This window comes from Phalacrocorax aristotelis, chromosome W (genome assembly GCF_949628215.1).
Source record: "Phalacrocorax aristotelis chromosome W, bGulAri2.1, whole genome shotgun sequence".
NCBI lineage: Eukaryota > Metazoa > Chordata > Aves > Suliformes > Phalacrocoracidae > Phalacrocorax > Phalacrocorax aristotelis.
Window position 1 is genome coordinate 29,701,692 of NC_134310.1, and position 26,670 is coordinate 29,728,361.

The 26,670-nt window shown below is 59.4% G+C and overlaps 3 protein-coding genes across 9 annotated transcripts in view; all 3 read right to left on the minus strand.

Moving 5' to 3' along the window:
* Positions 1-5,907, minus strand: FAM174C (family with sequence similarity 174 member C). Of its 2 annotated transcripts, none has more exons than XM_075077375.1 (3): positions 5,378-5,907; positions 4,408-4,524; positions 1-3,818 (listed from the first exon to the last, which is right to left on the minus strand). In XM_075077375.1, exons 1-3 carry the CDS (start codon positions 5,641-5,643, stop codon positions 3,815-3,817), a joined length of 387 nt encoding a protein of 128 aa, XP_074933476.1. In that variant the 5' UTR covers positions 5,644-5,907; the 3' UTR covers positions 1-3,814. The 2 variants fall into 2 exon arrangements, with proteins under 2 accessions (XP_074933476.1, XP_074933475.1); XM_075077374.1 differs by having other exon boundaries at positions 4,408-4,569; positions 5,378-5,906.
* A 4,191-nt stretch (positions 5,908-10,098) lies between these two features.
* CIRBP (cold inducible RNA binding protein) lies at positions 10,099-15,081 on the minus strand. 6 transcript variants are annotated; one of them, XR_012657746.1, is made up of 8 exons: positions 14,798-15,081; positions 13,999-14,107; positions 13,800-13,906; positions 13,259-13,397; positions 13,090-13,174; positions 12,896-12,963; positions 10,422-10,527; positions 10,099-10,263 (listed from the first exon to the last, which is right to left on the minus strand). XR_012657746.1 is itself a non-coding variant. In XM_075077366.1 (7 exons), the coding sequence occupies exons 2-7, from the start codon at positions 14,099-14,101 to the stop codon at positions 12,455-12,457; spliced, it is 516 nt and encodes a 171-aa protein (XP_074933467.1). In that variant the 5' UTR covers positions 14,102-14,107; positions 14,798-14,975; the 3' UTR covers positions 11,720-12,454. The 6 variants fall into 6 exon arrangements, 4 of the variants coding, with proteins under 4 accessions (XP_074933467.1, XP_074933469.1, XP_074933468.1 ...); XR_012657747.1 differs by having other exon boundaries at positions 12,896-12,960; positions 14,798-14,945; XM_075077366.1 differs by lacking the exons at positions 10,099-10,263; positions 10,422-10,527 and adding an exon at positions 11,720-12,471 and having other exon boundaries at positions 13,090-13,171; positions 14,798-14,975.
* Positions 15,082-17,101: 2,020 nt separating this feature from the next.
* The window catches only part of STK11 (serine/threonine kinase 11), a 165,141-nt gene continuing 155,572 nt past the window's right edge, over positions 17,102-26,670 (minus strand). The window contains exon 10 of the mRNA XM_075077334.1: positions 17,102-17,112. The gene's annotated coding sequence lies outside the window, so the exon portion shown is untranslated. The remainder of the gene's footprint in view (positions 17,113-26,670) is intronic.

Consider the following 26,670-nt stretch of genomic DNA (forward strand, 5'->3'; position numbering starts at 1 on the left):
TCGGGTGAAACGGAACGCTTTATTTCATTCGTTTGAAGGTACAGTGGAGGGGGGATGCTGTAAACAGAAGTAAAGGAATCGATCAGTACAGGACTGGTTGCCGTCTAAAAATAAATCGACAATTCAAGCAGGAGGGCGAAAGAGGAGCTCCTCCGTTTGTGGGAGCGCAGACGGCACAACGCACTCAAGCGCTGTTTTATCGACTTCTTGGCAACCTGCTCCGACCACCGGCCCACCTCCCCACGCTGCAGCGCTGCGGATCCCGTTCCAGGCACACGGACGAGCGAAACGGAACAGCAGCGCACTATGAACGGCGGAGAGCTGGTGCTCACGTGGCTCTCGGTCACCCTCATTAACCTCAGCAGGCGGTTCCAGGCGGTTTGCCTCGCAGCTCAATGCCAACAGCAGAGCACTCGATGCAGCCCTCCAAGAAGATCAGAGAGGCAATTATGTAAACTTTTGAAACTAGGCTTTGGCTTAAACAAGAGCGATTGTTCCGGGCGAACTCCGCAGCGGCCACCCGTGACGCGCGCGGGCCGGCGACCGCGTGGCACCGCGGGGAACCGCGCTGGGCCCTCGGCGCCCTGCGCCCACCACCTCCGGCAGCCTTTCGGCACGGAGCGGCCGGAGCCCGCAGCGCCTCCCGCTAACGCCCCGATTCGCTCTGGAGGAAGAAAAGTGCAGCAGGAGCTGGCGAGGCATCAGCCTGCCCCGGGGCAGACGCACGCTCCTCATAAAGCGCAGCCCCCAGACCGGAGCGCTCGGAGCCCTCCTGCATCTGCGTGCATCCGTCTATTTACACCTGTTCTGAAAAACTACTACAAGTTCTGTTGCAAAGAGACCTACTAGGCTATCACCGAGGGTATCAGATATGCGTAAAGTAACTAAAACTATAGCTGAAGTAACTACTGAACTGCTCTCTCATTATGGAGACGTAATGCCAGGCTCTGAAAGCCCCTACTATTAGCACGACCGGCCCCCAGAAGGCCTGCGCTGGCCTCGTGCCGACTGCCCGCGGGGGCACCGTTCCACCGCTGTGAGGAGACCCCGCCGCAAGAGCTCCGATTTTATTCTTCCAGAAGAAATGGAGACCAGTAAAAGCTGCGCCGAGCAGCAGATTTGTCCTCGAAGGAGTCTCAGGCCTGTCATCAGCATCTTTTGTTTTCTCCTCCCAGAAGACGCCCTTAACGGTTTAGAACGGAGCGGGAACGTAAGGGCTTGGCCTGCGAAGGGCAAACCCCGACCACGGGCTGCTTCCGAGACGCAGGATGCCTCGGGGAGGATGGAACTACCCACACAGGGCCACCGGCTACAGCTCAAACCTGTCCCTAGCCAGAACAGGATCAGAATGAAAGTGGCAGCAACGCTACGCTCCCGTTCCACCTTTCCGTTCTCCACGCGATGAAACCCACTCCTTTAGAGGGGGCTGGAGGGAGGACTCTGAAAACATTTACGTGGTCAGAGGTATGGGGCTGGCGCACCCTCCGGGCCTCCAGCTCAGCCACCACTTGCCTACGTAGCACCCGAACAGAGACCTCGTTACGTGCTCTGGCTGTGCCCCTCCACACCTTCCCCTGCTCAAATTCTAAATACCTGTCACAGCAAAACCAAATTCTATCAAAATTGTTTTCCTGGCAGGACCTTGAGGCTTGAGGTCTCCTCTTTAAGCCTAAAGAACGATCGCGTTAATCGCCTCGGATAAAGACAGGCCAACGAACACGTCATTCACAACGCTGAGCCAGGGGGTGTCGGCGGACTGAAATGCAGACAGGCTCCCTCGGCTTCGGCACAATGCAAGGGACAACCTTGCAGAGGGAGCTGAAGAGCCAGAGCAAGGCACCAGCATGCGCACAGGCCTGCCAGCCTAAGCAGGATCAAGGAAGATACGGTCCCACGAATCAAACCAACCAGCTCTCTGATCACCCACGGGGCAGCAACGGCCGGATTTAGCCATTACGGCTTCCCTCACAGAGGAGCGCCGCAAACGCTTTCATCTCTGCATCAGCCAAACAGGCAGAAAGTACCTAAGAGAGGCATGAAAGGATAAAAATGATACGAAACGAGGGCACATCCAAGCGCTGTGTCGACAGGACAGCCTTACTAAAAATAGATATATTTAAAAAATCTTTTGCACATGTGCAACGCATTGCTGCCAGCACCTGGGGCGGCGTTTCTCCGGGAAACCTCACCCTCCCCACGCTGAGACACGCCGCCCCTCGCGCGGGTGAGCGCCGGGATCCCACCACTCCCTCAGCCGCGGGATTTCGGAGCAGCAGCCAGGCCCGGAGCTCCCAGGTGACTTGGGGCCAAACCGTTTGTCCTTGCTACTTGATAAGGATATCCCTTCTGCCCCTGCTCTTTCTGCGAAGCGTCAGTTTTGTCCCCTTATCATCTAGAGATTTGCTAACCAAAAGGAAGGAGCCGTTACTCCAATGACATTCTCAATCTTCACCTCAAAGGTAAGGTCAAGCAGGGAGCTCCCTGGCCTGCAGGGTAACTCACTCCCTTGCATTCTCCTAACCAAGGCACTACCAGTTTGGGGTGGACACAGTTCTGCGCTGCCCGCAGTTTCCAAGTAAGAGCCCTCCCTTCAAGGCTGAAAGGTGCGGTAAACAGGAGCGCTTTGCAAGCAGTTTTCACCATTTTAGCAGCGGATCCACCTAACGGTGACTCCCCGACACATTCACATTTGGTCCTGCACAATAAGGACCCAACTATCAACGCAACGGGCTGCACAGAAACATCCCGGTCTGCTGGGCTGACAGTGGGACACAGCTTGAGTGCCAGCAAATGGAGTGAAATTCCAGTACCCTTTAAGAAGAGATTATTTCTGAGCCAGGTCTCAGTCTAAGGATCACAGTTCGCAGGGGTTTGGGTCCTCCTCTTCCAGGCGTCAGATGCTCAGAGACAGGTCACTCATCCCACTGGCAGTTAAGGTTCTCCGGCTCAAACGGCAGCGCTCCGGCTCTTCCTCAGGTGACCTCAGAGCCAGCAGCTCGCGACCCAGAAGCCCTGGCGGATGTCACACGTTTTTCTGGCGAACACGCCACGGGAGCTGGGCAGAACAGCGTGACCACTCGCAGCCCCTCACACACCGATCGCTCTTTTGGAGAGATGCTCCCTGGGGCGACGTGGCACCTTTCTTTTGTAAACCCGTCTTTGCTCTGTGAATCCGTGCGATGACCTGCATTACCACGTGTAACCCTAACCCTGGGCCGATGAGAACACTGATGCATTTAACTCACTTCCAAAGCTATTCTCTGTCTGCAGTAACACACCCCCACCCACCCCCACCGCTGCTGTAACAGACAACCAGAGCTCCCAGCCCCTGCCAGACCACAGCTGGCTGCAGAGACGCTTCCTAAAGAACCCGACGCTGCAAGAAGGAAAGACGAGCAGCCTGCCGAAGGAATCCACCTTCGACACTTCGAGCTGAGTGCCGCCGCCAGTACAGAGGGACTGAGCACCTACAAAATCCTGACGGACCGGCAGACACAGCTGCAGCACTCGAGTCCAGCGCGGTAAGATTTCAAATGCTGAGCATTCATCCAGGAGTTACGTTTTCCTCAGCATCTCCCTGCGCAGTTAACAGCACCCAGTGCGGCATCATTTAGCTTGGAGCTCCACCTGTCCCCAAAGACGCGCGTGAAGAACACAGGGTTGGTCCCCTTTCCCCTGCCCCAGCTATGGAAGCGTTTGTACTGTTGATTAATAGTCATTACAAGCAATTATAAAAAAATAAAACTTGAGCACTGGTAAGGTGATTCTTGCACACCCTTGGTCAGTCTGTGCGGTTCGTGCCACTGGTCCCAAATCATCTGGAAAAAAGAAGACACCCGGCGTCAGAGTGAGCACGTACAATGTGACAGATCACTACCGACCTCAAAACAGCTGGGGGAGCTGAGAGGCCGCCCAGCGAGCTACGGCCGAGGTAACACTCCTCCTCAGCTTCAGATAAACATCCTCCAGAGAAACCAAACGTGTGTGATCCGCGGCATGAAAGCACATCGCCGGGAAAGCAGGAACGGATGCCCCAGTGGGACCGTGAGTTTAGCTGCCTTGCGATTTGGGAGCAATTCCTAAACTGAAAAAAACGGGAGGTTTTGTCTTCCCGTCTAATACAGGGAGGCTCAGGCTGGCCGCGAGGGCCGCCCCTCCCTCCCCCGGGCCTGCTAAGCACAAGGCACAAAGTAGCGCTCCAAACAGACCGGGTACGTCCTCTGCCGCGCTCGGCCAGAAAACAAAGAAAGGCGAGATAAAGTCTGTGTGCCAACACAGAGAGGCCACACACGGAAGTTTAATTTATGCAGATCTGGTTATTGGGTCTGTGCCAAAGCTCCCACGTCTTTAGAAAAGGAGTCTTAACCCTGCAGAAGGAAAAGAGGAACACACAAAATCCCCACTTACCGCCGCAGATTTCTTGTTTCAAACACCGTGTCCTCATCGCTGTCGAACGAGGCCATCTCTATGTTCTCATCGTAATTCGCCAGGAGGCCGTATTTCTTCCGTTGAGGTTTTTTCAACCTGAAATGAGTTTTGCGCTCATTTTTGGGTCCCTCTGACCTAGGGCTGAGGGACAAGAGAGCGCAGAGTGAGCATGCTGTCGCACGACAGGTTTGCACGGAGATGGGGCCTTGACGAGCCAAAGGGCAAAACAAGTGGGACTGGCAGACGTTTAGGGCTTTTACATTACATCAGTTACCTTATGTAATTAACAGGGGCGTGAATTTACAGCAGCTTTCCCAGTTGCTGCCAGAGGGATGCACGGGGAAGCACAGTTTGGGCCTGGCAGGAGGGAGGAGGGATCCGGGCAGGCAGGGGCGCAGCCCGGGGCCCGGGCGGGGGGATCCGGGCAGGCTGGGGCGCAGCCCCGGGCCCGGGCGGGGGGATCCGGGCAGGCAGGGGCGCAGCCCGGGGCCCGGGCGGGGGGATCCGGGCAGGCTGGGGCGCAGCCCCGGGCCCGGGCGGGGGGATCCGGGCAGGCAGGGACGCAGCCCCGGGCCCCGCTGGGGGGATCCGGGCAGGCTGGGGCGCAGCCCCGGGCCCCGCTGGGGGGATCCGGGCAGGCTGGGGCGCAGCCCCGGGCCCCGCTGGGGGGATCCGGGCAGGCAGGGGCGCAGCCCCGGGCCCCGCTGGGGGGATCCGGGCAGGCTGGGGCGCAGCCCCGGGCCCCGCTGGGGGGATCCGGGCAGGCAGGGGCGCAGCCCCGGGCCCCGCTGGGGGGATCCGGGCAGGCTGGGGCGCAGCCCCGGGCCCCGCTGGGGGGATCCGGGCAGGCAGGGGCGCAGCCCCAGGGCCGGGCGCGGGGGGCGACCCGGGCCCGGGGCAGGCAGGGTCACGGCTCCGGGCCGGGCGGACCGGGCCGGCCCGCACTCACCGGAACGCCCGCAGGAGGAAATAAAGCGCGGCCAGCGCCGAGAGGGCGCTCAGCACATACACCGTCCGCTTCAGCACCGGCAGCCCCGACCCCGGCAGTCCCCGCGATCCCGGCGGCGCCGGGGTCGGCTGCGTCCCGTTACCCGCGGCGGCCCGCGTAGTCTCCGTGCTGTTGAGCGGGCGGAGGGTGGCCGGAGGAGCGGGGGAGGTCACACGGCCGAGGTGCAGGAGGAGGAGGAGGAGGCAGAGGGGCTCCGGCCGCAGCATGGCCAGGCCGGGCGGAGCGGCGGCGAGCGGGGCGAGCACAGGAAGGCGGCGGCGGGACGGTGCCGCGCGGCGCAGCCACCGGCCGGGCCCGGCGGAGCCGCACGCCGCGTTCCGGGGCAGCGCCGTTCCGGGCCGGCCCAGGGCGCGCAGCCCCGGCCCGACGGCCCCGTTCCGCCCTTCAGGGCGGCGGCTTCCCGCTCCGGCGCGAGGCCTCCGCCGGGGTCGCCGTTCCCCCTCACAGCGTGACTCCCCCCCTCAGGGCCACCATTTCTCGCTCAGGGCCGCCGCTCCCCCCGTCACAGCGTGACTCCCCCCCTCAGGGCCACCATTTCCCGCTCAGGGCCGCCGCTCCCCCCGTCACAGCGTGACGACCCCCTCCCCAGCGCCGCCATTTTCCCCTCAGCGCCGCCGTTCCCCCCTCAGGGCCGCCGTTCCACTGCCGCGAGGGGCAGCCAGAGGCGAACACTGCTTGAAACACGCCTGTTTTGAGCATTTCTGACAACCAATTTCCTTGTTTCTCCACAGGAGCTCCGGACTGACCCTGCTTCAGCCACCCCGAGGCGCAGCCCCCCCCGGCCCCCCACAAGCTTTCCTCTCAGGGAAGGGCCTGGAGCTGCCTGGACTCACAGGACTTGAAGAAAAGGGCATTTCAGCTGGAAATGGGTCACCCCCAGCAGATGTCACACCCGGCCCACGGCACCCGACCGCCTTCCCGAAGATGCGACTGGGTTTTGCATCCAGCCCCTGCAGCTAGCTATTCCCTCAACCCATCCCAGCAACAAATCATTAAGGCAGTGCTGTAATTAGCGATGCCAAAATAACAGCACCTCAAACTAGGCCTCTATTTTTGCACCTATTAATTATTTCTGCCTTCGTTTGAACATCTAGGCATCCTATTTAGGAAGGTCTTTCAAATAATGCTTTGTAAGTATTTACAGATTGAATTCATTTAAACGTCACCCAGCTGCATTTTTATCAGCAAAGGTTTCTGACACTCTCTTGCCACTATATTTAATATCATCCTCCATTAACATGCAAAGTCCTCACTGGTGAATTGCTAGATACAGCCCCCAAAGGTATGTCAGCTGATTTCTTTTTTTAAACCCTGTTCATTTAGATAATTGGAAAAAAAGGTTAAAAAAAGAAGGAAAAGTAGGTTTCAGGAAGTAAGCTGGATAATCATTCCCATTCTATGTGCACCGAATGCCCCCAGGGCTCTTGTGGATTCTTACGTGGGGAAATTGTGACGGCTCTCGGGCAGCAAGCCCTTGGGGGCTCACGAGCAAGCGCCCTGCTTGCTGCCTTACTGCCTGCCACTCCCCAGCAAGAGGGAGTATTTTTTAATACGAGCGCAAGTTTTTAATGCTGGGTTTACCTATTAATTTAGCTCATTTATACCAGCAAAGTGTCCGGCCTCCATCACACCTGTCTGCTCTGGAGAGCTGATTCGAGCAACGAGAGAATGCAAGCACCGGAGCGGCGGCTACGTCTCAGTAGGTTGGCAAACCACCACAGCCTTCCTTAATAACCAGGCTTTACAGCGTGGGCTGGAGAACACGCCGTCAGCCCTGCCCTTCAGACGCTGCAGCCGTAATTGTTACTGGGCACGATACCCGCGTGATTTCTTCAAAGGCACTTAGGCTAACGAGCAGACTTCTTTGCGTAATGCGCTGCTCTTAAAAGACCGTCCTTCAAGTGGGGCATAGCGTAACCAAAAGCCAGAGAAGTATCCTTAAAAAAAAAAGGTGGGGAGGGGGTAGAATAAAGCAATCAACGTGTTCTTTTAACACAAAAAGGGTGGGCAGGACAGCAGCGGAGACCATCGGAAACCCTCTTACCGCCTTCACGGATCACGTTGCACTCTCCTGCCCCATTCTTTCCAAAGCTGCCAAAAATATACTCGCAGCTGCCAGCCCCTCTAGCAGTATGAACCCTCATATTGAGCCGCCACATCTGCAGGATTTAGCCAGGAACAAGACCTCGCTTTTCAGGAGCACCAGGCACGTGCATCGATTCCATTTGGGCCAAACGAGCCCGGGTGCAGCAGGTCTCTCGGGCGGCAGCGCTCGTTTTAGAGCCCCGGGCCAGCGCTGGGTCAGACCAGCGGGGCAGCAGCAAGAGAAGCAGCTCAAGCTCTTTCCGCCCTACGGTGTAGGATGGAGGGACACGGGTGTAACCTACAGAAGGTGACAGGCTGGAGGGCAGAGGCTTGAACGCGGTTTGAGTTACAGCGTGATGTACTGGAAAAAGCCACCTCCACGGCAGGAAGAGTTCCTTACGATCCGCGGCACACCGGAGATGGAGTCAGGGGCCAGCTGGAGGAGTGCAGCGACCAGCACTCGTCCGACTTCATTACAAGCCGATGAGACAGGGACTAGGTAGCAAGTGGATAAAAAAAATTCATATTCTACACGTACGGAAGAGGACTGTCACGGTTTTAGCTGGGATAGAGTTAATTTTCTTCACTCTAGCTGGCACAGCGCTGTGCTTTGGACTTAGCATGAAAACAAGGTTGAGATAACACACATGTTTTGGCTGTTGCTGGGCAGTGCTTGTACCGGTCAAGGACATCTCCAGCTCCCCAGGCTCTGCTGGGGGCACGAGCACCCGGGAGGGGAGGGGGCACAGCCAAGGGAGCGGATCCGAACTGGCCAAAGGGATATTCCCTATCATGTAACATCATGCCCAGCGTGTTCCTGGGAGGGGGGCAGCGACCGCGGCTTGGGGACACTTTGGCTAGTTCAACTTTTTGATGGTCCATTTTGAAGATGAGACTTAAAACTGGGCAAGAGAAAACCCCAGTCCAACAGAGCTGGGGTTAGTGATGCCACAGAGAACAAACTTCTAACACAAGAGGCTGAAAACTCCCAGTAACTTCGCAGTTTACTGGAGAGCAGGTTCACAGAGCAGAGTGAAGTGAAATGTTTCATCAATTCCGAACGTCCTGCAAGGAAAGCTGAATTCCCTTGTCCGTGCTTTACCTGCCCTTCTACAGAGCGAGCGACAACCGCCTTCAGCGCCCAGCACGCGCTGCGCGGCCAGCACGAACCCCGCGGGCCCGGCCCGAGGAGCCCCGGGCGAAGCGCTCGTCTGGGCGCGAGGCAGGGCAACCAACATCACGGCAGCGAACGACGCGGCAATCGAGAACCTTCATGAAACAGCACAGCCCAAGTGGTTTAACTCCCGCCCAGAGCGGCCTCTGCAGAACAGAAGACACTGCAAATGGAAGGCCACCCCTGCTCGCTGGGGAGGATGGGACCGAGTCCTTCGCTAGCCATTCCAGCCCAGAGAGTCAAAGGGCTCAGTACGAAGCTGCAGCCTCTGCAATCGCTGGCGTATTTGCCCTTCCCCTTGGGCCAAACTTCCCCTTCGCCCACACCAGCAGGATTTGCTCCGACTACACCGCTCCCCCGGAGCCACAGGCTAATGTTTTCTAAGTTTTACGAATCACCGGCCGCTAGGACCGTGCTTCCTTATGAACGCGTGCAGGCAGCTCCCCCTGCGCAGGGCCCCTTCCTGGCGCTAACCCCAGCGGCGCGACCGTGGCTACCCAGCAGCGCCGCCGTCACGGCCCTTCCGCAGCCTGAAGGCTGCCACCACCCAGCCGAGGCACCGCGGGACCCGACAGCCGCACAGCTCAGCGCGGCTCCAGCGCCCATCGCGCTCCGCTCGCCTCCAAGCGCCCAACAGCTTTCACCTGAAGGAGTTGCTCTGCTAGGCTCTCGCAGGATGTAAACAGACCAGTGATTTACAAACACCCAAACTGTTACTTTCCAGACTTGGATTAACTCGTCCCAAAACCCAACCTGTAGACTTCGCTGTTGAGTTACAAACCGCCCCCCCATTTCACCGAGACAGGAAACCTGGGGCAACTTCACCTTGAGGCAAGCACTTCAAACTGCCAGAACTCACCAGTGGCAGGACAGGTGACTCCCGTCCCACCCAGAGACTGCAAGGGGCCCAACTGCAGAAATGTGCAGCCACTTCTGCGTGGCGGAAACATCTCAACTTGCATCAGCAAAACAATTTTAATTCTAACGTGCACGGACGGAAATAGTTATCCACGCTCAACAAAGCCTCAGCATTTAAGTGCAAATTAGACTTTGTGTGTTACCATTTCGGCCGGCAGAAGTCGCTTCTGTTCTGCACAAAAGCCACCTCCCGGTTTATGCAATTGCTCATCTGAAGCTCCCCTCAGCTGCGGCTGCTCCCCCACTGCAGCTCTGCAGATGCACAAGCTTAACGTCATCGGGCCACTTAATTCAGGGCTGCAGCAACAGCACTGGATCTCCCCCTCAGGGCCACCCTGGCAGACAGGTCACCCCCCCCACCTGCCCCCGGGGGAACGGCAGCGCTCGTTTTGTGTTCCCACTGCCCCATCGCCAGGTAACTGCCCCTCCTGCGCGCCTCAACCACGATCTCTTTTGCTTCCCCACAGAAGTGCTACAGGGAGTCTTTTCTTTTTTTTTTCCACATTCCAGTATTTTATTCTGGCTTAGTTACTTATTTCCTTGCTGAATTGACCTATACAGGAATCAGCAACGCCACCGCTCAGAGCTCTTCGTCTCCACCACTCCAGCCAACGGCGTCCTTCCTGGTCTTCTCTGCCGCAATTCATTGCTGAAATAGAATTAAGACAGTGAACGTGAAGGCAGACAAAGCCTCTGCCCGTTTTAACCTGTAAGCTACCGGTGAGACATCACCGCTCGCAGGACGGTAACGGAGCCTTCGGGCTCAGGGAAAGCTACGCAGTGAGGCTGGACAAAGGGAGAGCGTACCTGGCTGGCAAACCGCCGCCTCGCTCCCGCTTGCCTGGGGCGAACGCTCTCCCTCCTCAGAATCCCCTCTCGCCTTCTGCGTCGAGCGTCCCGTCTCCTCTTCAGCCTGCCAAAGCAAAGGTACATTAATAAAAATATCAAAGGGAGCCCTTACATCGCCACCCGCCTCCCCCAAGACAAGTCACATCGTATACGAGGGTTTCACAAGCCATTCGCTGAACCCATCACATCACAGAAGCACAGTCTGGGAAAACTGTTCCAGGGCTGGCTGATGCCCGATACGCCAGCCAAGGTATCATTTGATCCCTAAGCAGAGAGTTAACCACTTTGGCATGGCTGCTTAGGAGGCGTGGGCTATGGGAAAAAGTTAATGGCAACAAGTAGGATGGCAAAGAAAGCTACAATTAAAGTGAGCAACTTAATGAAGTCTAGGAAGATTCTCAATAGATGACCACATATCAAGTCAGGGAATTCGTTTCCCATCTTGCTTCCGTACCTACTAGCAAGACATGACTGCATGCCCAACTCTGATCTGTGGAACTGAAGTTGTGCCACAAGCCAAAGGTTGCATACGGCATGGGTTAAAATTTTTCCATCGGTTGACCAAAATTGCCAAAGGAATATTTCACAGGTACATTAGACTTTCAAATGAGCTCTCAACAAGAGGAAGGATGCGGACATGAGCAAAAGGAGTTACCTCGAATTACAGGACTATTTCCACATATGAACTAGCCAAGAGAGCAGCTTTCGTCTCAGAGGTTTCTGTTGGAGGCACAACACTTCTTTTCTCCAAGGACACTGCAGTTTCCATATGCTAGCAAAGAATTCTTAGAACTTGTAAGGCAATGACAAAGCTAGCTGATCACGGCAGTTACCTACCATTGAACACTCCTGTCAAGCCGGTACCTAGTCCAGTTACTAAAGGACTGATTCTTCGCTACAGCTTTTCAATGTAGGCTATTTCAGCATTTTAAGGAAACATCCGTTATCCTACCTAACAGCAGCATTCCCTCGACTTCTGGCTTCGGCTTTCAGTACTACGACATCCTACGGCATGTACTTTCGGTCCTCGGCCTCTAGGCAAGTCTGACTATTCTTATGTGACAGCATGTTGACAGGCTCGCATGTCAAGACCGATTCAGATTAAATTCTAGCAACTGGTCAGTAAATCTGGCTTGCTCTTACACTATCACTGGTCTTCTCCTCTCCTCTGGCATCCTCCGCTACTTAGGCTAAAGGCTGTCGCTTCATCTTCCGGGATTGTGTTGTGCAATGAAATGTAAATGTCAGGAGCAGAGTTCATTTCAGACGGTCTTTTAATAGGCTTCGTAAAGCCAAAGAAAACTGTATACAAGAATCCTTTACCACTTCAAATACAATATCAATGGAATATGCATATTTCTTCCAGTAAAAAAGGACAATATAAATAAACATTTTTCAAGAACCTCTTTTATGGTAAGTTTGCAAGTCTATTTCTGGGTAATTTACATCATTACAACAGTAAAAATACCGTTATGCGGGTTGAACATACAAGCAAGTTTCTCTTTAGATATATCAAGGTGGTTTGCCTTCCAATTTGTACCCAGGCTGCATTCCTACCTTGCTACACTAAAGGAATGTTACAAAAGACGAAGGTAATGCACTTAAAAAAAAAAAAAGTCCACAGCTTGTTCAGCTTCCAGTGAACATTGAATTAAAGGTCCTTTCTATCTCAAAAGAAACTGAATTGGGGCCCCAACTTCACAACTTTAAAAAAAAAAAACACCTTGGCTCATCATGAAGGATAAAATAAAATCTGAAGTGCTTTCAAAAAAGATTAAAAACACTTGAAAGCAGAGCTTTCTTAAAGAAAAGTCTAATTAGACCATCTTATATCAGAAGCTGTCAGGCTGTGTTTTGACAAGATTAGAACTGATAATACTACAAAAGTGAAAATACAAGGAGATGTACTACACAATAACGATTTCAGCGAAGCTCCAAAAATCTTTATAAATACAGCCATTGGAAGGACGATCTTGAGTCAGGAAGGATTTTTACTCGTTGTGTGTAGCTGAGGACAAGAAGCAGGCACAATTGTAAAGGCACTGAAGCATAGACAAGTTCCAGCATTTTACTCCCTTGCATTATTTCAGAAGCTAGTGCTAGTTCGCTACATCGCAAGAGAACTCCCCCACCCTTGATTAAAGTTTGTTAGGGCATCCAAGTTTGGTCTTAGTCTCAAGCTCGAGGAACGCATTTTAAAAACTTGCTCTGCCTTAGATCCAAGCAACTCCTACACATGCATTACAAATTAGAAACTTAAACGGCACAACCACGTCCAAAGCCTGGCGGATTGGTTCTTACGGGCAAGAACAGAAATAGTGGTACAGTCCACCTGAGCCTTACAGTACTTCCAGAGTCAAGTACAGGGTCAGAAGGTTTAGAGAGTTCCTACAGCGTACGTACTCGTCACTCCCATTTGAACCACGACTTACCGTAACTGTCGTAGCTGTCTCTGTAGGATCCTCCTGAAGACCTGTCGCCATAGCCACCTTGACTCCTGCTGTTAAAAACATTCACCTGCTTTATATTGGCTCAACGGGCTCTGGAGCCTACTGACGCGTCTGTCAGGCAGGCAACAGGCCGAAAGAGCTCCCCAACAGCCCGCTCGCAGTTGCAATGACTTTACCTGCTATTATAGTAGTCTCTGGAGCCATTATATCCTCCACTTCTGGAATCAAATCTGCTTCCGCCATAGCCTCTTTCGCCACCTCCTTCAACAGACACCAAAGACACTTAAGCGTTCTGACAACCGCCGTTACCTTTTCAGGAACCGCAGGTCGCTCAGGCACACTCACCTCTGGAGAAGCCACGGCCCCGACCTCTGCCCCCACGGAAAAAGCCTCTGCCCCCAGAAGACCCCCCTCTGTATCCACGAGATCTGTTCTCTGATGATTTTCCAGCCTGATCAACTCTGATCTGACGCCCGTCCACAGACTAACGAACAGAAAAAATAAACAAGCTTGATATTGGAACGTCTCCGTAGCAAAGCACATAATACCACGAGTTAGATGCCTGCCTTGCCAGCTGAGAAGTACCAGAATTTACTAGTCCTTACAAAGGTTTTACTTAACATTGCAACTAAGCCAACTAAACAAGTAAACTGATCTTCAAAGAGTATATACAGGCATTCCTATAAAGTAGCTCTATTTTTCAGTCATTTAGGTTAGGCCAAGTTATAAAACTTCAGTAACTTATATTCTTCAGTATTTAATTTCATCATTTTAAGACACTGCTATTTACCCATTTTTCTACGTGCCGTTGAACAGAAACGCATCTTTCGACCTTTTCTTTCTACGTTTTAAGGAAGCCAAGAAAGCTGTCCCAAGGCCTGCTTACCTTTCCGTTCATGGCCATCATTGCGTCTTTAGCATCATCTATGTTTTCAAAAGTAACAAAGCCAAAACCTCTGGATCTCTGAGTCTCTCTGTCTTTCACCACAACAACTATGAAGAGGGAGGGGGGAAAAAAAAGCATCAGCACCTGTGCAATCCAACAACTTTATGAAAGTCATCACAGCTTGCCCCGGCAGTCTTACCTTCAGAAATTTGTCCGTATTTAGAGAAGACTTGCTCCAATGACTGCTCATTGGTGTCAAAACTCAGTCCGCCGACAAAGAGCTTTCCCTCATCTGATGCCATTGTGACCTACAAAGTCAACAGATCCCAGATCAGCATCTCAAAGAAGAAATACTCCCACAACGCCTGGAAAATTAAATTGGTCATAACACCCCCGATAATCTCGCACTCTTATGCGGCGCACACGCTCAAACCCCAGGGAACCAGCGCCTCATACCGCAGAGGAACGTTCTGCAGGCCGGCACGGAGCAAGCGCCTTCCCCCGGGAAGCCGGGCTGCGGCAGGACGCCGGCGGCGCGGGCACCCGCGGGGCCCGGAGGGGGGCTCCCGCCCCGGCGGGCCCCATGGCGGCTCCGGCTCCGAGCGCCCGCGGCCCCCGCCGGCACAGCGCGCATGCGCGCCCCGCGGCGCCCCCGCCCCCCCCTCACGGCCCGCCCACTTGGCGCAGGCGCAGTCCGCCGCCCCGCCTCCCGCCCGCCGCCATTTTGCACGGTGGAGGCTCGTCGCCATTTTGTTTCCGAGAGCGCATTTCGCCACCCCCCCACCCCCCCCGCCGCTCCCTTCCCCCCCTCACGGCAGCCAGCCAGGACAGCTCCGCCGAGCTCCCCGCAGCCGCGAAGGGCACCCGTGCCGCGGGGCGGCCGCCCCGTTCCACCCTCTCCCGGGTAGCAGGCTTGCTAGGCTCCTAAGACCCATTTCCTTCAGCTCTGGAGCCCCGACCTCCCCGGCCCAGCCCGCCCACCGCGGCGGGCGCCTTACCGGTGCCCTGGAGGTGCGAGATCCACACAGCACTTCAAAGCTTCAGCGCGATGTACGCCGAGGCTGGCGGGGCGGCGGCTTATAAACTCGCGCGCTGTGTCCCGCCCATCTTATGAATATGCATATTAACGTCCCACCGCAAGGCGGGGCGAGTGACGCCACCAAAGCGCCGCCGCCGCCGCCCCACCTGATTGGGCGGGATGTAGTTAATATTCATGAGCCCCGCCGGGGGGCGGCGGGAGGAGGGAGCGAAAACAAAACCGCCGCATTTTTTCCCCCCCGCCCCCTCCTCCCACGTGGGGGCGGGGCGCGGAGGGCGGCGCGGATTGGCTGGGAGCGCCGAGGCCGTTGGCCTGGAGAGCCCCTGTGAGAAGAAAGGAAGTGGAGGCAGCTGATTGGCCGCGGACCGCCCAGGCCCCGCCCTCCCCGGCGGCCGGCACGGCGGGGGGGGGCGTGGCCGCGCTGCCCCAGTTTCGCGCCCTTCTCGGCAATGCGGCGGCTGCAGACAAAGGGGCCGCCTGAGGGGGCCTCCGCCATCTTGGGTGGCGAGCGCTGCCCGCCGCCGGCGCCGGGGCCGCCCTCCCGCCGTGTGCCGCCCGCACCGGGGAGGCCCGCTCCGCCGCGCTGCCCGCCCCTCAGGGCCATGCCGCCTCCCCTCTCCCCTCCTCTGAGGCAGGGAGCGGGGGGCTTGCCCGTCCCCCGGCGCATCAGGGCCGGAGCCCCGCAAAGCCCTGCCTGTCCCTGGGCAGGCGGGAGCTCAAGCTCCTGGCCTTGAGCGCTCACGCTCGCTTCCCGAGCTTGGCTCCGTGGCACGGCGGGGCTGGTCACCTCGTCGCTTGGCAGGCCCGGGGTCCCGTCTCCAGCAGCGCCAGGCGCCCGCGGCCTGCCCGCGCCCCAGCGAGCGCGCCGCCCCCGGAGCCCCGGAGCCCCGCGGGGAGGCCGCCCTGCTCCCCCGGCCCCGCACGCTCAGGCCGCAGCGGCGGCTTCCCGGCCTCCTGTGCCGGCGCAGGGTGGATAATCCCTGCGGCGAGGCAGCCTCCTCTGAAGCGTTGTGCTGGTGCCTCCGCACCGCCACGAGTGCTCGGCAGAGCACGGCACGATGCAGCCCCGCCGCTGGCTCCAAAGCGTAGATGGTTCTGTTTAAAAAAAAAAAAAAAAAAAAAAAAAGGTAATAAAAGGACTTTGCTCAGCCCGTTTTTACTGAAATATTTAAAAGCCCGCCCTGGGGTTTTCCTAAGGTATGTGGTCAGAGCAGGGTTGCACAGAATAGTAACACCGGAGTTATTTAAATCAGGTCTGTTTGCTCGCAGCTACCGTGATTGATTTCCTAACTGAGCGCTGAGAGAGAGTAAAAAGAAACCAGGGTGAAATGCAAAGTCTTCTGCCCGCTATTGTTCTGTAAAAGCGGCGAGCGCCCATTCCCAGCCTCCCAGAGTAAGGAAATGGGGCTTTTCCCCTCTGATTTCTTACTATACCTTTTGGGATCTGCAGGAAAAGGGTTGTTTTGTACACAGGCGCGTGTAGTAATGATGAAATACAGCGGAATCTCGGTATTGCGCTCTGCCCGAGCCTCGGCTGCTGCGCACATGGAAATAGGTGTTTCGTTACTCCGCAGCACGACCTAGCCGTGCCACTATTTTCTTACTGGCAAAACCGTGAAAAAACTGGTCAACTTGCGGGTCCTGAGAGCAAATTAACACTGAATAATGGTGGTAATAATTACATATATACATATGTATATATGTATATATTATGTGTATATGTGTATATTTTTTTAATATATGTGTATATATGTACGATATATACAACCTATTGGTAATTAAGTGTATCTGCTATGCTTTGCAGTAAAAGGAGGAGAAAAGATTCAACACCAAGGAAATATTACAGCAATAGTTAAAACCAGGATGAAACTGTGAATAGTAGGATAAAGTAGTACAATATTTTATGCAAATGAAAAAAACCCAATTTCCTGGTTTGAGGAGGTTATTTTAATTTTAAACTCTGCGTTTGGCTTATCAAGTAAGCCTGGCCTATTTCTGCATTCTACCTAATCCTGCGCAGGGCTGCGTGGTCCGTCAGGGCACCCGGAGGAGCACGGAGGCTCATCTGCCGTCAGAGACTGCAAATCCATCTTTGCCCTTTGAGAGGGAAAAACGAGAGCCCAGCCCCGAGCTCGCGTCCCCGGCGCAGCATTTGGATTAAACCAGAGACGCGCTGCCGCGAGCGCTTCTGGCCCGCGAAGAGGGTGGACAAAGCGACCGTGACGCAGGGAGCCTTTCCCGAGCGGCAGGAACATGGGCGGCCGCCCTGGGATGCTGGAGGGGAGGAGCAGCGCGGCGCTGCCAGCCTCTCCCCGAGACCCTCGCTGCCGCAAACGTGAAGGGACACGCACCAGCTTTAACTGGGGCTTTTTTTAACTCTTCACCAGCGCAGGCTTTGAAAATGGCGCTGTTAACCTTCCTGTGCTGCTTCAGGGGAGTTTTAGTCCCAGCAGGATGAAAGGACCAGCGTAGCTCCTGAGACAGCGAATAGCGCTGCAGCTCTGCCCAGGTTTGCCCCCAAAAGTGTGGTTTCGGTCTCAGCTGCCTGCGCATTGATGCCTTTCGCTCTGCGAAACCAGGCGAGAGCCGGGCCGAGTCGAGATCGCCCGTGCTGCCGCCGCTCCCGTCCCCGTTCCGCAGCTCTCGGGAGCATTCGTGCGCTCTAGATCTGCTCGTTCCTCCCGGCCTGACCCAGGGCGTGAGGCGCAGCGTGTGTCGCTTCAGCCTGCAAACAGGCAGCTGCAGCAGCCCCGCTTCGCCCTGCGCAGGCAGGCGTTCCTGCCCTGCCCGAGGGGCTCTGGGGCGGGCTCGGTGCGGGGACGCCTCCACGCGCACCACGGGGCTGAGGCCGGCGCTGGGGAGCAGCCCAGCAGGTAACTCGCCTGGCAGATCCCGCAGCTTGTCCCGGCTTGTAATTAAGCAACAGAACATAAAGCGCCTGATTCGTGTCACCGGCGCAAACCCTCCTGCAGCAGTGGCTGGCACCGACGCGGCCCCTGGCCGGAGGGTCCCAAAGCGCCCAGCGCCGGGGAAAGAGCGCGCAGCGTTAACTTTGCGCCGTTCCTGCCGGTGGGACGGACGCCTGGACGCCCCTGCGTGGGTTTCAGAGCCCAGCATCATCCTCTGCGTTTGTTTTTCCTGGCTGAAGCCCACTTTCAACCACCTGTAGCTGTCTGTGAGCAGGGACTGTGGCTGCAGTGACCTAATATGGTGAAAGCGCCGGCGCTTTGCCGAGGACCACAAATAGCCGCCTTGAACTGCGCGCCCTCCGCAGCGGGGCCTCTCTGTGACGAGAGACGGGGGCTGCGGCGTGCAATCGTCGTTAAACAGTAAATCGCAAGTGGCTGGAGGGGTCTCGGGGATCATCTTGTCTGTAGCATCAAGCAACCTGACGCCTGACAGATGTTTGCATCACCCTTTTGTTTTTTTTAAAACCTCCAGTGGCAGACATTATGGTACCAAAAATCACATAAATGAAAATACTTATTTTCTGAAAGGGCCCCCTTCCAGCAGTGTGCCAGCGTTTAGTGCCGCGTCGAAATACGTTTGGGGAGCACCGATACACTGAGACGCGGCGAACGCCTGCCCTCCTGCCCTCACCTTCGTCGTGGTTCCCAGATCTACCCAAGCCTCCCTCTCGCCTCCAAGCGAGTTCTGCCTCGGGTGCGTCCTGCGGCCCGGCAGCCCTTTCCCGCAGCGCTGTGGCTTTCTTTGGGGGGGGGTGTCCCCACTGAGCAACGCTTCACTCTCTTTTGTTCGTAGGGACCTTTTTCCAGTCCCCTGCACTCACGGCCCTTTTCCGCGGCAGGCAGCACTTGGGCGTTTGCCCAGAGCCGTGCAGCAGCCGAGTCCCAACCTGCTCGGCAGCCCTGGCACCTGCTGGGGAGGCTGAGCTGGGAGCCAGGGGCAGAGCAGAGGCACCCGCCCCAGGCACTGCTCTGATGAGGTTTCCAAGCCCCAGAGCATCCCTGAGCCCCGGGCGAGGGCTGGGGAGACCAGCTCCCAGGAGGGGCGGGGGATGAGCGGGGTGGGAAGGAGCACGGGGGGCAGCGGGCAGGGGCTGACGGACACCCTTGCAACGGCGCTGGCGGTCTCATGGTCTGCTCTCAGTGCTGAGCCCTACCCAGGCCCCACGACAGCAGGACTGGAGAGGGAACAAAAACATCCACGTAGCCCACATGCGCTCTGCGCTCCGGCGTCGCATTCCTCCCCCTAAGCCTAAGCGGGGCGCCCGGGACCACCCTTCCTGCAAAGGCGGCAGCAGAGGCGCGGCTGGAGGGGGCGGCGGGGGCGAGCACGGCTGCCCAGCTGCTGCGGCAGAGCGCGCCAGCGCGAACCGCGCCGGCCGAAGAGCTGCCTCCTCGCCCTTTGTTTGTGCTGGGCTTGCAGGGAAGGAGGCGATGTGAGGCTGGACTCAACCAGGGGTCCCTCCGGGCCTGCGTCCCGTCCCTCGCCGAACCTCCTGCTTCCTTGATCTCCCCTGCAAGGTCAGCCTACGCTGCAAAGCAGAGCAGCTTCCACGGCCGGCTGGGCGCCGCGTGGGGCGAGCCCGCAGAGCCATTCCCTGCGCGGCGGGGTCTCTCCGCTGACCCCTTCTGTCCCCAGCGAGTCTGTCCTCGTGACCACGCGCGCCCCCATCGCTCGCCTTGGACCCAGAGCTAAGGAGCGAAATACTGAGCCAGCTCTGAATGTGGGAACTGGCAGTCCCAAAGCCCACAGGAAAAAAATACTCCCTTCTCTCGTACTGCTTTCCCTGAGGGAGTTGCTTATCCAGCTTTGCAGTTTGAAAAAAAAAAAACGCCCTGACGCAATCATGTCGTTGCCATGGCAAGAAGTGCTGCTGCTGCGGCTGCGTTCTCTCCTCTGGGAGTTGCTGCGACCGGGATTTACCACGTTGCAGGACAAAGCCACGGCGAGCAAAGCCATCAGACCCAGAGCGAGGCTTGCAAAACCTGCCTGAAATCCAGGCTGGCGCATATCGCCGTAAGGCGGTGCGGGAGTTACAGCAGCGTGGGGATACCCGAACCTGAGGATTAGGAAATGAGTTCACTTCCCAGTCCACCCTGGCGAGAGCTCAGCCTCCGCCTCTCCCAGCTTCGTCTCCGTCTTGTGCATCTTCCCACCTTCTCTCACTGTGCCCTTGCAACGAGCGACCCCCAGGGCCCCGGTTCCCCATCGCTCCATCCCCACCGCTTACACCAGTAAAGAATGACTCTGGAGCGGGGTACGGAGCAGTCTCACCCCATTTTAGAGCAGCACACACTTCACACAGCGGGGAGGTACGTGCACAGGGTGGGAGGAGGCCAGATTGCGGACAGGGATCCGCGCGCTGGGAGCAGCAGCACTGCAGCATCGCCAGCGGGAGGCACGGCCCTGGCTGCTGCTCGCCCGTAGCTCAGCACTTTGGAGCTGGCGATGGGGAAGGCAGACCCCGTGCCAAGGGCGTAAGGGCATACGTCTGCAGGAGCTCCAGGGCTGAGCTCAGGATGAGCCCAGCTCGGAGCGCTCGGCCCCAGGCAGCTCCTTCAGAAAGGTCTCCCGACGGGCAGAGCCTGTCCCCACAGCGTTTAGCCATCCAGGGGCCACGGGAGGACGGGACATGGCAGGACCCTGACCAGCTCGGGGCAGCGCAGGCCGGGAGCTTGGCAAGGGTGGGGAAAGCCCAGAACGCAGCACCGTACAAATCCAGTGTTGTGAGAGAGTCCCTCTGTGATGCCCCATCTGCCCGGGGATGGGACGCAGGGCTGGGGATGCCAGTGGGCCCCGGCTGAGGTTAGGGAGGGGTTCGGGGCTGGGGATGCCAGTGTGCCGAGGCTGAGGTTAGGGAGGGGTTCGGGGCTGGGGATGCCGGTGTGCCGAGGCTGAGGTTAGGGTGGGATTCGGGGCTGGGGATGCCGGTGTGCCGAGGCTGAGGTTAGGGAGGGATTCGGGGCTGGGGATGCCGGTGTGCCGAGGCTGAGGTTAGGGAGGGATTCGGGGCTGGGGATGCCGGTGTGCCGAGGCTGAGGTTAGGGAGGGGTTCGGGGCTGGGGATGCCGGTGTGCCGAGGCTGAGGTTAGGGAGGGATTCGGGGCTGGGGATGCCGGTGTGCCGAGGCTGAGGTTAGGGAGGGATTCGGGGCTGGGGCTGCCGTTGTGCCCCGGCTAAGGTTAGGGAGGGATTCGGGGCTGGGGATGCCGTTGTGCCGAGGCTGAGGATAGGGAGGGATTCGGGGCTGGGGATGCCGTTGTGCCGAGGCTGAGGTTAGGGAGGGGTTCGGGGCTGGGGATGCCGTTGTGCCGAGGCTGAGGTTAGGGAGGGGTTCGGGGCTGGGGATGCCGGTGTGCCGAGGCTGAGGTTAGGGAGGGGTTCGGGGCTGGGGATGCCGGTGTGCCGAGGCTGAGGTTAGGGAGGGATTCGGGGCTGGGGATGCCGGTGTGCCGAGGCTGAGGTTAGGGAGGGATTCGGGGCTGGGGATGCCGGTGTGCCGAGGCTGAGGTTAGGGAGGGATTCGGGGCTGGGGATGCCGGTGTGCCGAGGCTGAGGTTAGGGAGGGATTCGGGGCTGGGGATGCGGGTGTGCCGAGGCTGAGGTTAGGGAGGGATTCGGGGCTGGGGATGCCGGTGTGCCCCGGCTGAGGTTAGGGAGGGGTTCGGAGCTGGGGATGCCGGTGTGCCGAGGCTGAGGTTAGGGAGGGATTCAGGGCTGGGGATGCCGGTGTGCCGAGGCTGAGGTTAGGGAGGGATTCGGGGCTGGGGATGCCGTTGTGCCCCGGCTGAGGTTAGGGAGGGATTCGGGGCTCGGGATGCCGGTGTGCCGAGGCTGAGGTTAGGGAGGGATTCAGGGCTGGGGATGCCGGTGTGCCGAGGCTGAGGTTTGGGAGGGGTTCGGGGCTGGGGATGCCGGTGTGCCGAGGCTGAGGTTAGGGAGGGATTCAGGGCTGGGGATGCCGGTGTGCCGAGGCTGAGGTTAGGGAGGGATTCGGGGCTGGGGATGCCGTTGTGCCCCGGCTGAGGTTAGGGAGGGATTCGGGGCTCGGGATGCCGGTGTGCCGAGGCTGAGGTTAGGGAGGGATTCAGGGCTGGGGATGCCGTTGTGCCGAGGCTGAGGTTTGGGAGGGGTTCGGGGCTGGGGATGCCGGTGTGCCGAGGCTGAGGTTAGGGAGGGATTCGGGGCTGGGGGTGCCGGTGTGCCGAGGCTGAGGTTAGGGAGGGATTCGGGGCTGGGGATGCCGGTGTGCCGAGGCTGAGGTTAGGGAGGGATTCGGGGCTGGGGATGCCGGTGCTCCATGGCTGAGGTTAGGGAGGGGTTCGGGGCTGGGGATGCCGGTGTGCCGAGGCTGAGGTTAGGGAGGGATTCGGGGCTGGGGCTGCCGTTGTGCCCCGGCTAAGGTTAGGGAGGGATTCGGGGCTGGGGATGCCGTTGTGCCGAGGCTGAGGTTAGGGAGGGATTCGGGGCTGGGGATGCCGTTGTGCCGAGGCTGAGGTTAGGGAGGGGTTCGGGGCTGGGGATGCCGTTGTGCCGAGGCTGAGGTTAGGGAGGGATTCGGGGCTGGGGATGCCGTTGTGCCGAGGCTGAGGTTAGGGAGGGGTTCGGGGCTGGGGATGCCGGTGTGCCGAGGCTGAGGTTAGGGAGGGATTCGGGGCTGGGGATGCCGGTGTGCCGAGGCTGAGGTTAGGGAGGGATTCGGGGCTGGGGATGCCGGTGTGCCGAGGCTGAGGTTAGGGAGGGATTCGGGGCTGGGGATGCCGGTGTGCCGAGGCTGAGGTTAGGGAGGGATTCGGGGCTGGGGGTGCCGGTGTGCCAAGGCTGAGGTTAGGGAGGGATTCGGGGCTGGGGATGCCGGTGTGCCGAGGCTGAGGTTAGGGAGGGATTCGGGGCTGGGGATGCCGATGCGCCCCGGCTGAGGTTAGGGAGGGATTCAGGGCTGGGGATGCCGGTGTGCCGAGGCTGAGGTTAGGGACGGATTCGGGGCTGGGGATGCCGATGCGCCCCGGCTGAGGTTAGGGAGGGATTCGGGGCTGGGGATGGCGGTGTGCCGAGGCTGAGGTTAGGGAGGGATTCGGGGCTGGGGATGCCGGTGTGCCCCGGCTGAGGTTAGGGAGGGGTTCGGAGCTGGGGATGCCGGTGTGCCGAGGCTGAGGTTAGGGAGGGATTCGGGGCTGGGGATGCCGGTGTGCCGAGGCTGAGGTTAGGGAGGGATTCGGGGCTGGGGATGCCGGTGTGCCGAGGCTGAGGTTAGGGAGGGATTCGGGGCTGGGGATGCCGGTGTGCCGAGGCTGAGGTTAGGGAGGGATTCGGGGCTGGGGGTGCCGGTGTGCCGAGGCTGAGGTTAGGGAGGGATTCGGGGCTGGGGGTGCCGGTGTGCCGAGGCTGAGGTTAGGGAGGGATTCGGGGCTGGGGATGCCGGTGTGCCGAGGCTGAGGTTAGGGAGGGATTCGGGGCTGGGGATGCCGGTGTGCCGAGGCTGAGGTTAGGGAGGGATTCGGGGCTGGGGATGCGGGTGTGCCGAGGCTGAGGTTAGGGAGGGATTCGGGGCTGGGGATGCCGGTGTGCCCCGGCTGAGGTTAGGGAGGGGTTCGGAGCTGGGGATGCCGGTGTGCCGAGGCTGAGGTTAGGGAGGGATTCAGGGCTGGGGATGCCGGTGTGCCGAGGCTGAGGTTAGGGAGGGATTCGGGGCTGGGGATGCCGTTGTGCCCCGGCTGAGGTTAGGGAGGGATTCGGGGCTCGGGATGCCGGTGTGCCGAGGCTGAGGTTAGGGAGGGATTCAGGGCTGGGGATGCCGGTGTGCCGAGGCTGAGGTTTGGGAGGGGTTCGGGGCTGGGGATGCCGGTGTGCCGAGGCTGAGGTTAGGGAGGGATTCAGGGCTGGGGATGCCGGTGTGCCGAGGCTGAGGTTAGGGAGGGATTCGGGGCTGGGGATGCCGTTGTGCCCCGGCTGAGGTTAGGGAGGGATTCGGGGCTCGGGATGCCGGTGTGCCGAGGCTGAGGTTAGGGAGGGATTCAGGGCTGGGGATGCCGTTGTGCCGAGGCTGAGGTTTGGGAGGGGTTCGGGGCTGGGGATGCCGGTGTGCCGAGGCTGAGGTTAGGGAGGGATTCGGGGCTGGGGGTGCCGGTGTGCCGAGGCTGAGGTTAGGGAGGGATTCGGGGCTGGGGATGCCGGTGTGCCGAGGCTGAGGTTAGGGAGGGATTCGGGGCTGGGGATGCCGGTGCTCCATGGCTGAGGTTAGGGAGGGGTTCGGGGCTGGGGATGCCGGTGTGCCGAGGCTGAGGTTAGGGAGGGATTCGGGGCTGGGGCTGCCGTTGTGCCCCGGCTAAGGTTAGGGAGGGATTCGGGGCTGGGGATGCCGTTGTGCCGAGGCTGAGGTTAGGGAGGGATTCGGGGCTGGGGATGCCGTTGTGCCGAGGCTGAGGTTAGGGAGGGGTTCGGGGCTGGGGATGCCGTTGTGCCGAGGCTGAGGTTAGGGAGGGATTCGGGGCTGGGGATGCCGTTGTGCCGAGGCTGAGGTTAGGGAGGGGTTCGGGGCTGGGGATGCCGGTGTGCCGAGGCTGAGGTTAGGGAGGGATTCGGGGCTGGGGATGCCGGTGTGCCGAGGCTGAGGTTAGGGAGGGATTCGGGGCTGGGGATGCCGGTGTGCCGAGGCTGAGGTTAGGGAGGGATTCGGGGCTGGGGATGCCGGTGTGCCGAGGCTGAGGTTAGGGAGGGATTCGGGGCTGGGGGTGCCGGTGTGCCAAGGCTGAGGTTAGGGAGGGATTCGGGGCTGGGGATGCCGGTGTGCCGAGGCTGAGGTTAGGGAGGGATTCGGGGCTGGGGATGCCGATGCGCCCCGGCTGAGGTTAGGGAGGGATTCAGGGCTGGGGATGCCGGTGTGCCGAGGCTGAGGTTAGGGACGGATTCGGGGCTGGGGATGCCGATGCGCCCCGGCTGAGGTTAGGGAGGGATTCGGGGCTGGGGATGGCGGTGTGCCGAGGCTGAGGTTAGGGAGGGATTCGGGGCTGGGGATGCCGGTGTGCCCCGGCTGAGGTTAGGGAGGGGTTCGGAGCTGGGGATGCCGGTGTGCCGAGGCTGAGGTTAGGGAGGGATTCGGGGCTGGGGATGCCGGTGTGCCGAGGCTGAGGTTAGGGAGGGATTCGGGGCTGTGGATGCCGTTGTGCCGAGGCTGAGGTTAGGGAGGGATTCAGGGCTGGGGATGCCGGTGTGCCGAGGCTGAGGTTAGGGAGGGATTCGGGGCTGGGGATGCCAGTGTGCCGAGGCTGAGGTTAGGGAGGGATTCGGGGCTGGGGATGCCGGTGTGCCGAGGCTGAGGTTAGGGAGGGATTCGGGGCTGGGGATGCCGGTGTGCCGAGGCTGAGGTTAGGGAGGGGTTCGGGGCTGGGGGTGCCGGTGTGCCGAGGCTGAGGTTAGGGAGGGGTTCGGGGCTGGGGATGCCGGTGTGCCGAGGCTGAGGTTAGGGAGGGATTCGGGGCTGGGGATGCTGGTGCTCCATGGCTGAGGTTAGGGAGGGATTCGGGGCTGGGGATGGCGGTGTGCCGAGGCTGAGGTTAGGGAGGGATTCGGGGCTGGGGATGCCGTTGTGCCGAGGCTGAGGTTAGGGAGGGATTCGGGGCTGGGGATGCCGTTGTGCCGAGGCTGAGGTTAGGGAGGGATTCGGGGCTGGGGATGCCGTTGTGCCGAGGCTGAGGTTAGGGAGGGATTCGGGGCTGGGGATGCCGTTGTGCCGAGGCTGAGGTTAGGGAGGGATTCGGGGCTGGGGATGCCGTTGTGCCGAGGCTGAGGTTAGGGAGGGATTCGGGGCTGGGGATGCCGTTGTGCCGAGGCTGAGGTTAGGGAGGGATTCGGGGCTGGGGATGCCGTTGTGCCGAGGCTGAGGTTAGGGAGGGGTTCGGGGCTGGGGATGCCGGTGTGCCGAGGCTGAGGTTAGGGAGGGGTTCGGGGCTGGGGATGCCGGTGTGCCGAGGCTGAGGTTAGGGAGGGGTTCGGGGCTGGGGATGGCGGTGTGCCGAGGCTGAGGTTAGGGAGGGATTCGGGGCTGGGGATGCCGGTGTGCCGAGGCTGAGGTTAGGGAGGGATTCGGGGCTGGGGATGCCGGTGTGCCGAGGCTGAGGTTAGGGAGGGATTCGGGGCTGGGGGTGCCGGTGTGCCGAGGCTGAGGTTAGGGAGGGATTCGGGGCTGGGGGTGCCGGTGTGCCGAGGCTGAGGTTAGGGAGGGATTCGGGGCTGGGGATGCCGGTGTGCCGAGGCTGAGGTTAGGGAGAGGTTCGGGGCTGGGGATGCCGGTGTGCCGAGGCTGAGGTTAGGGAGGGATTCGGGGCTGGGGATGCGGGTGTGCCGAGGCTGAGGTTAGGGAGGGATTCGGGGCTGGGGATGCCGGTGTGCCCCGGCTGAGGTTAGGGAGGGGTTCGGAGCTGGGGATGCCGGTGTGCCGAGGCTGAGGTTAGGGAGGGATTCAGGGCTGGGGATGCCGGTGTGCCGAGGCTGAGGTTAGGGAGGGATTCGGGGCTGGGGATGCCGGTGTGCCGAGGCTGAGGTTAGGGAGGGATTCGGGGCTCGGGATGCCGGTGTGCCGAGGCTGAGGTTAGGGAGGGATTCAGGGCTGGGGATGCCGGTGTGCCGAGGCTGAGGTTAGGGAGGGGTTCGGGGCTGGGGATGCCGGTGTGCCGAGGCTGAGGTTAGGGAGGGATTCGGGGCTGGGGATGCCGAGGCTGAGTCTAGGGAGGGAATCGGGGCTGGGGATGCCGGTGTGCCGAGGCTGAGGTTAGGGAGGGATTCGGGGCTGGGGATGCCGAGGCTGAGTCTAGGGAGGGAATCGGGGCTGGGGATGCTGGTGTGCCGAGGCTGAGGTTAGGGAGGGAT